Genomic DNA, 14357 nt, shown 5'->3' on the forward strand with positions numbered 1-14357 from the left:
GTGTGAATGTGCTTAATGTGTGTTAATATCAGTTTTGACTTCACACGTCCATACAGTTGATACAGGATGTTCAAGACGATTGCGAGAATGAATTCTAGAGACTAGTAAAATTTTCTCACGTTTTTCCAACACTCTTGATTAGTTTCACACAAAACAATCCGGCTTGATTATAGAGACATCTCTGAATTATTAAGCTCCGGAGGAAATTAAAATAAATGAAACAGAATTATTTATGTATGTTTGACGTTGATCGAAAAACCGTTCCAAACATTATGATACCACACAAGCGCTGCATTATGATACCTTATTGACAATCGAATTCTTATACATTTCATTAGACCTCAGAGATCGAGTTTTTAGAGGGCCAGCCATAAATCCTAACATTTTCTATAACATCCACAGTTTTTGTCTCTGATAATGAGAGCATTACCATACAAATAGAAACAAGAGCCCCATCGGGGAACACGCGACAGCCGTTTAAGTAAACTGGCAATCAGATCGTATTGTACTAATCGGGTCTGTGATAGCGATTGAATGAAATTATGGTTCTGTGATGGAGCCCGTATTCGGTTCTTCGTTATAATTGAGGCGGACGCCCCGTCGAGTTGGCTGCTTTGTGTGCGCCGGCGCCAATCGGAGAGCAACTGCAATTTATATGTGAATGTACGACGATTGCTTTACAAATATTAGTTAATAGCGATTACGTGCGTGTAGGTCTTGATTACTTCCATTACCGGTAGGAAATTAGATGGAAACAGCTCCGTCGTGAGCGAATTGAGTTAGCGAAACCAATTAGTACTAGATACGTCATAATGATCTTATGTATAAGAAATATTATTTTAGCTAAACTGTATAAAGAACTTTTCATACATAGATAAAGAACTTTTGAATCTATAGCATCTGGATGTTTCATATTTTGAATGCGTCTGTTTAAAATATATCTCTTAAAAGAAACGTAGTAAAAAATATACAATATTTCTTTAAATATATATTCTTAAATAGCTTCTTAAAGTTAACGACGGTTTTTATTATGTTTTGATGCGTCAAAAAATGTATACACAGTAGTTCGTTCTAAGCGAGACCGAATTTTTATTCGTCAAGTCATATTAGGTTTGTAGTGAATGCTTTTTTATTTTAGACAATTGTTTTTTTTTTAAAAGAACGTTAAACCAAAGTTCTCTGTTCATAAAATATACGATTATTATATATGTATAATATTATTAATATTATACATATATAATAAGGTACATATTATTACATAGAAAGTAGAGAAACCTTTCAATCTAAAAAATATGCAAAACATACAAAAATTTAAGAGAATAATATTACTTTTTTATCTATAAATGTTTAAAACGTAATAACTAGATGTAAAGCATTAAATATGCGAAGACACAGATGAAATCTATTAAAAAAAAATACTCAGTTAAAACTCTTAAGTCAATTATTCACATTCAACTAACGTCATTAATTAATTATTTTTAATATTTTTTGGGAGCTCCATGGAAGTACTCTGTCAGCGAAGCAGATGGTTTGAGACAGACTGATGGTGTATCATAAATAACTTAAAAGGTTTGACGCATAAAAACATGCCATATTGAATTTTGAATAATACCCAAGATTTTTCCTTCATTCGAAAGTTTGTTAACAAAATATTAAATAAACATTATCATTAATGATATATTTTTAACAATTCTTTTGTATTATCGTAGCGTTTCAAGACTAGAAACTAAGTAAAAAAATGTCTTACCTCTAATGATCTCTGAGATAGAATGAGAAGGTACTAAAATGAGAAACAGCCGTAGAACTATAAATAAATTAAATTTTAAATTTTGATAATAAATGTACTTATAATACATACTTATATATCCGTATATGTAAGATGAATATTGGATAAGGAAATATTGATATAAAAATACGAAAAATTAAGCAAAGTAATATTATATACAACACTCGCAGTCTATACCAAGTTTATGTCAGAGTGTAGAGTTTCAAAGTTCAATCAGATAAATGGTATTAAATTTTCATCTGTCATTAACAATGTAATGTAATGATATCTAGTTATAATGTGTTTGGGGCCTCTATATCTTGTAAGGTGTCGTTTTTACCGCAGCCCGCTGCTTAGCGAGCCGCCCAACTTCCCGCTGTTACAGCGTAAAATAGACGTTTTACTCTACCTAGAAATATTAACTTACCATTTACGTTTTTCATTCATGCGTATCCTTAACATTTATATACGAAACTTTATATTAAAGACAACTCAGTCCTTGATTGAAAAGTGGAAATTCGCTTAGGTTAAACTATCGTATAAACTGCTAAATCTGCCTCGTAATTATGTTAGGTATATTGACGGTCGTTTTGATCGAATTTATTATAAAAATATAAACTATAATTTTGGTTTATCAAAGCACAAAGCCATACAGTATTAGTAACTTGCGAGTTTAATTTCAGTAAGCAATTAATCAATTCTATTTTAATATTTATATGTAAGTATAGTTGTCCTGTTTGTTACTATCTGGCTGTAACAGATCATAACAATATAATAAATTTCGACGTCGTTGCCTCCGGCACAAATGTTCCGCTAACTAGAATGTATCGCTCTAGGACTGGCGTAGATTCGCCAGGGTTGATACTGTCGTAATTTTTAATTAAATATTCATTGCTATGACATAGAAAAACTATTTTATTAATTTATATTAAAAAAATATTATATTCGGTCAATATTGGTAACACGTATAAGTGGTTGATTTTATTATAAAAAAAAAAAAACTAGAATCCGACGACCCTATAGAGTTGTTAATAATATTTTATTTGAACTTAAACGAAATTATTTACAATATTTAATAGCCATTATAATAAGTATCAACAGTGGGCCTAAGCATGTATATTTGAACTGGTACTATATATTAATCCACCGGCTCATCTGTATTTAACGACTTCAATTAAATTTTTATTCACGTACTACAAGTTTCATAAATTTATTTTATTTGTGTAAGCAAATTATATTTTATGGTAGCAATAAAACAATGAGCGACCCTCGTTTCTAAACAAACAATATGGAAAACATAATAATATTTGTATTAAAAAATATAATTATACTTTAATATATATTAATAATTCTTTTCACAGGACGGACGTTTTATAATTGGCCCTCGTGAACATGAAAATTGCCTCAAAGTACTAAACGATGTTCAACAATCGTTAAGCACAATTACATCTCATTAGAGCAGATCGATAGTTTTAAAGTGTGTGGTGTAAGTGTGTGGTAATTGCTGATGTAAATGTCGTCTGAAGGGGCGGCGGCCCCGCCTCGGAGGCGTAGGGAGGGCCCGGAGTCACTCCGGACGAGGAGGTCGGAGAACCAGTCGCGGTCACAGTCGCAGAGCCAGCGCTCGTTACGACTCGCTCCGACTTACGGCGACTTGGTCTATCGATACTGTATACTAGTGAGTTACTGTTGAAATGGAAATCAGACTATTCTGTGTGTGACAATGATACATGAAGATATATATCGAGGGATTGATGATAATATCGACCATGGACCTGACAACGAGGCGCTGTGAGGACGGGGAGGTTGTGAACGGGAAGGAACAGTGCCGGGGTTTTAATGGGACGAGTGACGTCACGGGCGTGATCGAAGTGTCGCGGAAGAGCAGCTCCTTCAGCATCAGAAGTCTCGTCGGCGGAGAGGACTCCGACCGCCCAGCCGACGGACATGTTAACACACCCGAAGGTACGTTTAATAAAGACTTATATGTGATATAAAATAACACACTAATATAAAAAAAAATACACTAAGCATTCTAATTTATAAATATACATACATAAAAATTTTAAAATGACATTAATTTAATTAATAGTTGTCAGCCGTTATTGATTAAATATATCAATTGATTTGCAGAATAATTTTTAATACTCTATTACATCTAATTAATATTATGAATAAATCAATACGTGTTATTAATTTTTACTATCTCCTTTTGTAACGGTTATTAATTCCTCTATACACACTAGTGAACGTTATGATAATTCGCAACGAGCATTTATAACTATGTTATGCCATGACTTACAATGTCAGGAAAATGGCATTTGTCAGTGATCTATAGAAGCGATTGGCATTTTTTATTGAAACGTACATTATACAAGCTAGAAAAAACTTTGACGTAAGAATAGGGATAGATAACTTTATATATTTTTTTATAGATATCATTTATAAACGATACGTTATATCAATTCAATGCCATAAATTGTATGAAAGGGAATGTATTTGCAATTTTATTTTATTCTTTTTATTTAACAGATTATTTTCTGCTAAAAAGAATTCAGTTTTGAGTAAAGTCGTATTCAAAAAGGCCAAATAAATGATTTTAATCAAACAATGCATACTAATTTAAATTGCCAATTAATTATCATAGTTTTATCTCTATGTTAAGCCATTTTATGCATGTTCCTAATATAAATTCTAACAAGCTTGTAAATGTCACAAGCATTGCCTTTGAATTTGTTTAACTTTAGAATAAGAATGTATGAAGCGCAAAAAAAAAATAACTTCTAGACTGTAATTAAAATAGTTATCTTTTAATTGTTTTTAACATAAAAATTTTAATGGCTGGCAATACACTGCTGGTTAAATTACTATGCTGATTGCTTTATCTATCTGCTTATATGTGTATTTTGCTATTTTATTGACATATTGAGATTAACTAATGTTTAATAATGCATTTTCGCTGTTAGAGGTTGACTAGCAATAGATTATTCTATACAATTATTTTACATAACCAATCGTTAACTAACCCCTCAATCATACATTCTCTACCGCACTATACATAGGTATAACATACACATATATAAAACACGATAATCATAATTAAGGCCGTTAAAACCATCACAATAGGTTAATGTGTATGCAATAAATAAAAGCCTTACCCGTATTGCTGCGTACTTGTGCCAGCGGTGCCAGTCTCCTGACGTCACTAACCAGCCACTTCCTGCGCTAAATTGAACAGCAAATCGATTACGGCAAATACAATACTTCATAACATCTGCCCTTATAATTAATGTAATGATAAATTTGTATTACACTCGTTTTATACGTTGCATATTAATATTTTATTGCCAATACCTTATTTAATGTTCCCGTTTACAAAATTATTTAGCAACGTATCCGTCAGATAAGGTCCTATATTGATATGAATTGTAACAAAAGCAATAAATTAAGTCGATGCAATAAAAAAAGATTTTATTGGTATCTGGTATATAATCTTTCTTATAATGTAAACTGTTTAGACTAAATATGTCAAAAAACACTCTCCATCTGATATTATCTATGAAAAATAAACATTTTTATTACCTAACCTTTGTAAAACTAATTTACTCTCTGACCTAATTCTATATTAATTGATAAAAAATATATCAGTATTAAGATCTTAAAGTCTCGCGTGACACCTGATAGTTATTTCCATTGCCTACATAACTTTGATATAGATTAATTAAAAACAGAGAACTTATTTATGCTTTTTATCACCTAATTTCCACTTTCATTAACATTATACTAATACAGGTTTAAACATATGATGTGAATTACGTAAATAGTACGAAAAATAATTTTCATTAAGCTGTGCCATGATAATAATTTTTTCGTTAATAACTCATTCATGCATTTTTTGTATAGCAAACCCTTTTTTAAAATAACAAAGCTTGGAGCATAAGAGCTTTTTTTAATGTTTCGTTTTTAATCATTGACTTTTACACAGAGGGGATATTAATTACAACGTTTCTTCTTAACATAAATAAGGTGTAAACACCTTTATTCTATGTCGTTTCAGGTCTCTTACCAAATAAATGGTCACATATTATAACAGGCGAACCGTTATACCTAATAGAAAAATATATAAGGTGTATGTACTCAATAAATTTTCATGTAATTATTACCGAGCATAGAACGAGTGTTATATTATTTAATTAATTTATTTTTTTTTTGTTTATTATACATAGCAATACTGACGGATTATATAACTCATAGTTTTTTATTTAAGTTACTTCGTAAAGACATTACGGAAAAAGGATAGTAAAAAAATCTTTCTTATAAAGTAAACTTTACCCACACGGTACGAGTTAATTTCATGTTTATTAAAAGCTTATTACAATGAAAAGCGAAATTAATAGTACAAAAGCCCTCAAGCGGAGTAATTAATAATTCACGTATAAGAACAACTCGTACCGCAGGTGCAACCTGACGATACATATATATATATTTTTTCATTCAATACACATTCACGAATATATTACTGTTGTATATTTAAATATTCTGTTACAAAAAGTTATGTGATATTTTAATTAATATCATATAAATTAACTTCTACTCTTGTTTTTACTCGTTGTCAAACTAAACACCAAGTAATTAAGTCCTTAACAGATCTCCGCCGACAGCATGATGTAGAATTCGATAATTATTTTTTAAACGTTCTCTAAAATAAAAAAAAGATTTTTTAAAATTTGCAATTTAAACGCCAGTGTGCTCGTAATTTATAACAACATCAACTAACAACTAGGTACGTATTGTTATCCCATCGGAAAGTACTTATGAAGACAGACAATACACATTATCTGTGAACGAAAAAAATCATGTGCAATTACAAAAATTTTTGCGCGTCGCATTTAATAGACTAATAACGCAGTACAGCATTTTATTGTCAATTGATTGCCAACAACTGAGGAAGTTAACGCTATTATTGTCAATTACAACCTGAAGTGAGATAATAAACAATTCTCAAACACAGGCTGCATTCCTATCACGTTGCTCTTGTTGTTGAGAATTCGATCTTTTTCTAGAAATAAAAACATCAGTTTCAACATAGCTTACTAAATGAAATTAATATTACAAATAGGTTTTTTGTTAAAAATTATTTCCATTTCTTAATTCAAATTCACGAAGTCTTTTTCTAATTAAGTTTTCTCTTTAATGTTAAAAAAAAGTCGTGTGTGTAAAAAAATATTATGTGACCCGAAACCAAGATATCTAAACGTACTTATATAGAACCTGCAAACCTACTGATTTTTTTTATCCCCATACAAAAAAAAAATTAAGTCTTTTTAATATTGATAAAAATTTTACATTCAACAAACAGTACGTTATTATCATAATTTACAAATCAAGCAATTGTTTTCATTACTGTTTTCCTCCCATTATATTAATTAATAAGTTATTTCGTATTTTTTTTTTATTCTATTGTTGAGGTTAAATTTACGAGCAACTTAATTGCTTAATTGTCTTTGATAACCAATTATTTCGCAAATTAATTCAGAAGTTGAAACGCTGTGAAAAATAAATATTGGATTCCGTAACAAATAAATGAATTTAAAATTAAAAATGGCTACAATTAATGTTCCCCTTGCTGCCTATACCTCAACGGTATATGTGCATAGCTTTTTAGCTATACCGCAATTGCTTGAATGGTCTGTCATATAATTGCAATGTAACTATTATATCATGCATTTATAAAATATCTGTAATAATCAAAAAGTATAAGTTTATATGGGGTAATTAAATATTTTTTGTGTACAATACGCGCGAATACCGAAACTACAAGGCAACGCTTCTTAAATACACCATAGTCTTCAACACTCGAACACGATTCCGTACAAATAACAATATTTATTTCTATAAAGTAAAACGCTAATGTAAAATACTATACTATATGCAGATGTTTCTCAAAACGCTGAACATAAATACTTATTGCATGCACAGACACTATTTTACAACATCTTTCGCACGAACGCACAGGGAACCTGTAATTGCAAATTATAACATAAAATATAAACTGTGACCCGCAATTTATGGTATATTTATTTGCAAATTTGCAATTCTGTTAATTAAATTCATTCTAAGTAATTACGTGATAGAATGTAATAATCATTGTTACTTTGATAACAACACCGCAACATGATTTACGAACAGCCTTTGTAAGGTTATTGCTTGCTAAGATTTACTATTTTCATATTGTGACTACTATTAGCTGCTTAGGATATTGTGTTGATATATTCTTAATTATTTTGTCTCTTCGTTTTACGTACAACGATTTACTAGACGAAACCGTTTATAAATAAACATAATTTCATGGAAATTTAACGAGAAAATCAATTCATTTTCCAATGACTTTATAGTTAGTATGAGGGACATATGTAAGACCCTATATCTTTTATTTCTTTTCACTACTCTCAGCTATTTATAGCATGCCAATATTTAAACCAGACTAATTTTTTATACAACACATTATCATCTAGTAAGATAAACAGATGTCATAAAGTGTGAGAGTTATTCTGAAAGCGGTCTGACACTCGCTCCACCTGATACGGTGACCATCTAAAGTTTTAATACAAATAAAAATTGCATCTCTTAGTATCCGATATTGCAACGGCACTATACACATAGGAAGCCATTATTAATAATAAAGTCGCTGATGCGTAAACTAATTAAATTAAAGAAACTCAAAAAACCTCATTGCTGCACTGTACCCGTTGTATGCAATATACATTTATTAGCAATACTTTACAACTGTTTATTGTGTTGTGATTATAAAAATTTGTATTTCCTTACATTACATTCTTTCGTTTAGGAAATTCTCATACGCAACGTAATTTTCGCGTTATTATCATTTATTCGTTGCTATTATGTTAAGTAACTACAGTTTAATAATTTATGTATAAAATTATTCAATACTTAATTCATAGTTAGATTTATACAACCTAAGGCGGATAAAGTTATTTTATATTACAAATTCTCATTATTATTGCTTCCTACTTAACGAGACAGGCGACAGACGGTGTCAATTCTTTTCTTGTTCTAAATCGGATAAAATTATTGTTTTTATTTCATAAGCAAAGTATTATAAGGAAATAGTTTAAATATGTATGAAATTTTACACTAAAGCAACGCATGAACAATCTTGCATTCAAATACATGCCTATACCATACAGTACGCTTAACTACATATATTCGAATATTTGATCACATGAAGCCAAGCGCTTGATGCTTTGTAGAAACGTTTAAAAGTTAAGATCCCTTTTTTAGTTCTGACGCACGATTTATTTATTATAAGCATTTTTCATATTAATGTGACCCAGGTTTGGAAAGCACTTGCTTCTTTCAAATACGATTATTAAAATGACACATCAATCAAATTAAATTTTGTTTACTAAATTCCTATGGAAAATTATTAGATTGAAATTCACATATCGTTTAATATTCATCTTACTTGTAAGCAATAGTCTTAGCCGAAAATGATAAAGTTGAACAATATTACGAAGCCGATATTTTGGAGTCTTCCATACCTAAACATATATTTAAAAAAAGTTATTGGTCTATTATTTAACAACCTGTTAGCTTCAGGATGTAACATTTTATTTAAGTATAATTATCAAGATTTGCAAATTACTGCAAAAATAAATACGTAGAAGTCCTTTTTGATTAGTTCATTAATTCTAAAAAAAAAAATCGATTATTCTGCACCCATTTAAAGCAAAGATATCTAAAAAATTCAAAGCACGTGCATTCTTGAAAGTAGAAAATTAAAAACAACCTTCGATGTAAACAAATCTCGCATCCAAATAAAGTGCAGATAACTTTACAAATGACCGATGTTCCAGGAATTTAAAGTGCGTTAATGTGGTACAGTATTTTAGACCTCTTTGCTATTCGCATAGGGTCTACTTTGTTTTCACCATCAACAGTACCGAGTACAATATGGGGTGATATAGAAATAAAAGGATTTAAAAGTAAGAATTATCACGGCGACCCATTAGGGCGCACGCGCGGCCCCACAGACAGAAAAAAGGACCAAGGGAAATTGACAAGATGGAGAGCTAGGTAATAATGCTGGTTCCGTATAAAATTAACAAAAAATGAGTGTAAAGTTAAGTCATATGTTTCTTTGAAAATTAATATAACTAGGAAAATGGGGCTACATTCGAATATTTAAAAAAACTTAATAATAAAATAACGCTGTACATTTTTTTATATACATTTTGGTGTTTTGCTGTCAAAAATAACTATGAATACCCCTACATTACATACGAATTTAGTGGTTTTATAATCAAATTATTTTATTTTATTTATTTGCAAATTGACTCCAATACTGAATAGCAGTGTAATTCTAAACTATTGTTGTGAAATCCTAATAAAAAATCTTTTATTAATTAGGAAGTCACAAAGGAAGTTTTTTAAAACGACCAACGATCTCTGGGTTTGGACGACTCTTGTTTTACGTCGGGACTCCTGTTTTTGATCGGTTGATAAATGTTGGAATTGAGATCACTTAGTTTTGGAAATACCTCAAATAGTTGGTTACGCTCAATAAAGATAAAAATACTATGAAACAGCTATTAATGGGATAATGCAACAAGAGGATGACTCAACCTACGGAAGAAAATAATGTGGAATGTGTCCTAATAAGACATTTGTTATAACAAGTATAAGATTAATGTCATATAAAAATATTATATATAAAGATAAATAATGAATTTTCAAAAAAATTTCATAGTTATTTTGATGAAGAACCAATTCAAGATGCAACCCCGATAGATAAATATAAGAAATTTAAGCAAACGTCTCGGGTAATTTGCCAGCTAATGACACACCTTATCTGCCTAATTAAAATACGATTTGGCACGAACATAAGTCTTATTATTGTCACTTTGCTTCGATCACTATCAGTTGATTGCTGGTACTGTTTCTAGGAAGCGTTGCAATTACAGAGCTCACAAATGACAGTAATTGAAGACATACAATGATAAAAAAATACGTCACAGCGTACTGTCAAGGTTGCTGGGGCAGCAGGTAAGTTTGTACACAAAATATATACATGTATGTATATAAACATTTCTGAGACTGGAAGAATGTCGCTGTAAAGCATTTGAGAGAAATTGCTAAGAAATTTAAGAATACCTGAATGTTGAGAAGAAACAACAGTCGGAAATTGTTGTTTGTCCTAAACAGGATTACTGCAAAGGATATGTGGCTATAGGGCTTTAATTAAAATCGTGTCGAATGAAACAACTATAAAAAGATTATTTGTTATATTAACCAGAGAATATATTTTTATAAAAAAAAAAATAGTGTATTTTTTGCCACTTTAATTACAATGATACTATAATTTATACTGTATTATGTAGCCACGTAGCTAATAGGCGATTTCGCGAGTTCTCTCAGTGAGTAAAACCATATTCGCCATAAAAAGTGGCATACACTTACCCGGCCTTATTACGATCATGTTGCAATATAAGCAAATAACAAAAAAAATCACAATTCCATATAAAGAGTAAAGATCGATTTACATTTTTGATTCATTAAGATAACTAAACTGCTTGGATTAAAATGACAAGTGAAATCACAGCGTTCATAAAAACTTGCAATGCTACTTAAGACGTACTGCATGTGCATGAATATTTAGTAACATCGTGTTGATAGTGGAATAAATGAAATTAAAATCATATTATGTTACATTCGGTAACCGTGTTACAATGTTTAACGTGAAACAAACGACAGAATAATTTGTATGCAATTGAGCTAGTATCGTATAATTTACGCTTTCATGATAATGGTCGGAACCCCTTTCTAATTTGGGTGTCGTTGAAATGAACCTATAATAAAAATCAATTTGTGATCATCCTTAAACGCATCACACGTCCACATGTCCCCTATTTTTATACCCTTCTATTACTAGATCTATTACAATATTCAATACATTTTTTTTTATTATATAAAACGTCGCCATATTTGAAATATTTATACCATTTGTCACTGCAGTGACAGGTGTCAGAAGTATGGCAGTCGGAAAAAGTTATAGAATGTTTAGATCGATAAAAAAACATTGTATTATTGAAGACAGACAATTAAGCTTATATCAAAATATTTAACAATTTAAACAGCTTACTTCATGAAAATACATCACAGGACGAAAAAGTACAATTGCCAGGAAGCACCAGCAAAGATTCACACTAGCAACACTTTTGATTGTTTTGTGTTAACATATGTATGACGAAATACGCACTCAATTCGGTAATTTAAAACTCATTAAATGACATTTCCAAAACTAACACGATCGCGGCACGTTGACCTCTCACTTTTTTTTGGAACCCTTCAGCCAAAAACTCAACAAATAATTAGCTTACGAGCCACACACAGTGTGTTGGTAAATAGGTTTTTTTCGCCGCTACCTGCCAAATTGGCCGGGACCTATCCGGCAAGTATTAAAACCACATTAGTCGAGTTCGGGTAACCGCTAGCGATTAGCATCTACGCTTCTGTGTACATACTATTATAATAATAGTAGTATTATGTTAGTGAGCCCGTTTAATAATACCGTTGGCTTATTGAGACGAAGATTGCTATTAACTTATGTCGATTTAAATATTCGCAAGTATGTAAGTACACTTAGGAAAGAGGGAGGGAACTGTAAGAAAAATTATAGCATAACCAAATAAATTAACACAAGCAAAATTAATGCACTGGATAACATTATCGATCGCAATAAATGACAATCCATTTAAAAATTAGTGATAACATATTGATAATATAAAATGAAGCAATATCGCAACTTTTACGATACCGGTTTGTGCCACACTATTTACCTCATATACTCTATTGGAGAGAACTTATCTATGCTTTTAAGTTAATATACTTTAAGGTGTCCCGCCCAGTCATTTTATGAAACATTATAAATAGTAATTTATGTAACACACATTATGCAAATATTATCTTTTATCAGGCAACCTTGTTATAATACATAGTCGATATTTTTACTTATATTAAATATTCATATTACATATTTTCATTTCTAATGTATGGAATTTTCTAATTGAACACTATAAAATTACAGGTACATGAAAATATAATTATAGATCGCAATTAATTTATATATAATAACTTATAACATCGTCCGACATAAAATACCCTCTGAGATCATTCAGTCATTATAATGCTATAAAGTTTCTTAACAGTCGTACTAAATATAACAATTTCCTTGTTTTCTAATAATCTGAAACTAGCAATCAGTATATATTTACCAACTTTCTCTACAAGGTATATCTCCATGTTTAATTCATTTCTAAACAAGTCGTTATGATGTCTTAATAACGTAATAAAGCAATCAAATCAACAAAATTGTCTGACCACGGTTGATTTTTGTTACAAATCGACTTCAATACAGAAACTAAACTGACATAAACCATTACCGAAATATAACGTGATTGGCTGTCATAGTAAAGTAAACAAGATTGTTGGTATTGGAACGACTTACGACTTATATTTTTATAAGTAATCATTACACGAATCCATCATATCAAATCAAATATGAATTGTCAAACGTAAACGTAGAAATTGTATTATCTATCAAATTTATTAGGTTTTGTACAAAAGGAAAATATTAAATTATTCTTTTTTATAATTTTTTCATATATGATTGTGATTGAATTGGAAAAAAAATTATTATATCGTAATAAGAGTCGTATAAAGACAATGACACCAAAAATTTTACTATACACATAAACTGAATACAGTAATAGCGAATACATTATTATTGTATTTTCAAGTAAAAACCTTATTGTATTTTGAATGAGTAAGTTATACACTAATATTTACCGCTTTGTTACTTATGTTACAGAGCTTTTACTGGTAACCTTTTGTCTCGTTGTCTTTAAAAAACGCATATAATTTTCCAATCTGTTTGTAATTAATGTACAATAAGTGTTATCTAAGCATATAAAAGAACAAATGATTTCTTTTAATTGAAATTCTTCCATATATGCGTATTTCGCTGCACCTATCTAAAATATGCGTCTGATATGAATATAATGCATCGTATTATAAAGTTATTATACAAAGCAATTATACTGAAATTATATTTACATTAAAGGCTGCTAAACGCAATCAGATACAGCCACATCCGGCGCGTATAAAAAGCCTACATCTAGTCTGTTGACCGAGGAAACCTCAAATGGGTGCTGCTTCTTTCTTTATTGACAATAATGACAATGATAGCTATAATATAAATTGTATTTGTACTGATCCAATTGCAATCGATACCCAGTTGTTGTGAACATTTTTGACTTTTATATTAAAAATATTCTATACGTTGTAACAAATACAACGATATTTTTGCTCCGTTAACTTAATTAACAATCCACCTAACGACTTTATTCATTATTTTTTCAATTGCAGAGTAACAAATTGGAATATTATTACATCATCAAAGGTTACATTAATTTGTCGGTCGCTTTTCAGCATTTAAAGTGCAAGTGGACAAACGTATGTTTATTGAATAAAACATACGGAATAACTCCATATAGTTAGTTACAATTGTAAT

At 30.2% G+C, this 14357-nt stretch overlaps 1 protein-coding gene across 1 annotated transcript in view; it reads left to right on the top strand.

Moving 5' to 3' along the window:
- The first annotated feature begins 3335 nt into the window (after positions 1 to 3335).
- LOC116765276 (homeobox protein aristaless-like) overlaps positions 3336 to 14357 on the top strand; it is a 40774-nt gene continuing 29752 nt past the window's right edge. Inside the window, exon 1 of the mRNA XM_032654713.2 lies at positions 3336 to 3730. Coding sequence (XP_032510604.1) covers positions 3496 to 3730 — 235 coding nt within the window. The 5' untranslated portion in view covers positions 3336 to 3495. The remainder of the gene's footprint in view (positions 3731 to 14357) is intronic.

This window comes from Danaus plexippus, chromosome 2, assembly GCF_018135715.1.
Source record: "Danaus plexippus chromosome 2, MEX_DaPlex, whole genome shotgun sequence".
In the NCBI taxonomy this organism is placed as follows: domain Eukaryota; kingdom Metazoa; phylum Arthropoda; class Insecta; order Lepidoptera; family Nymphalidae; genus Danaus; species Danaus plexippus.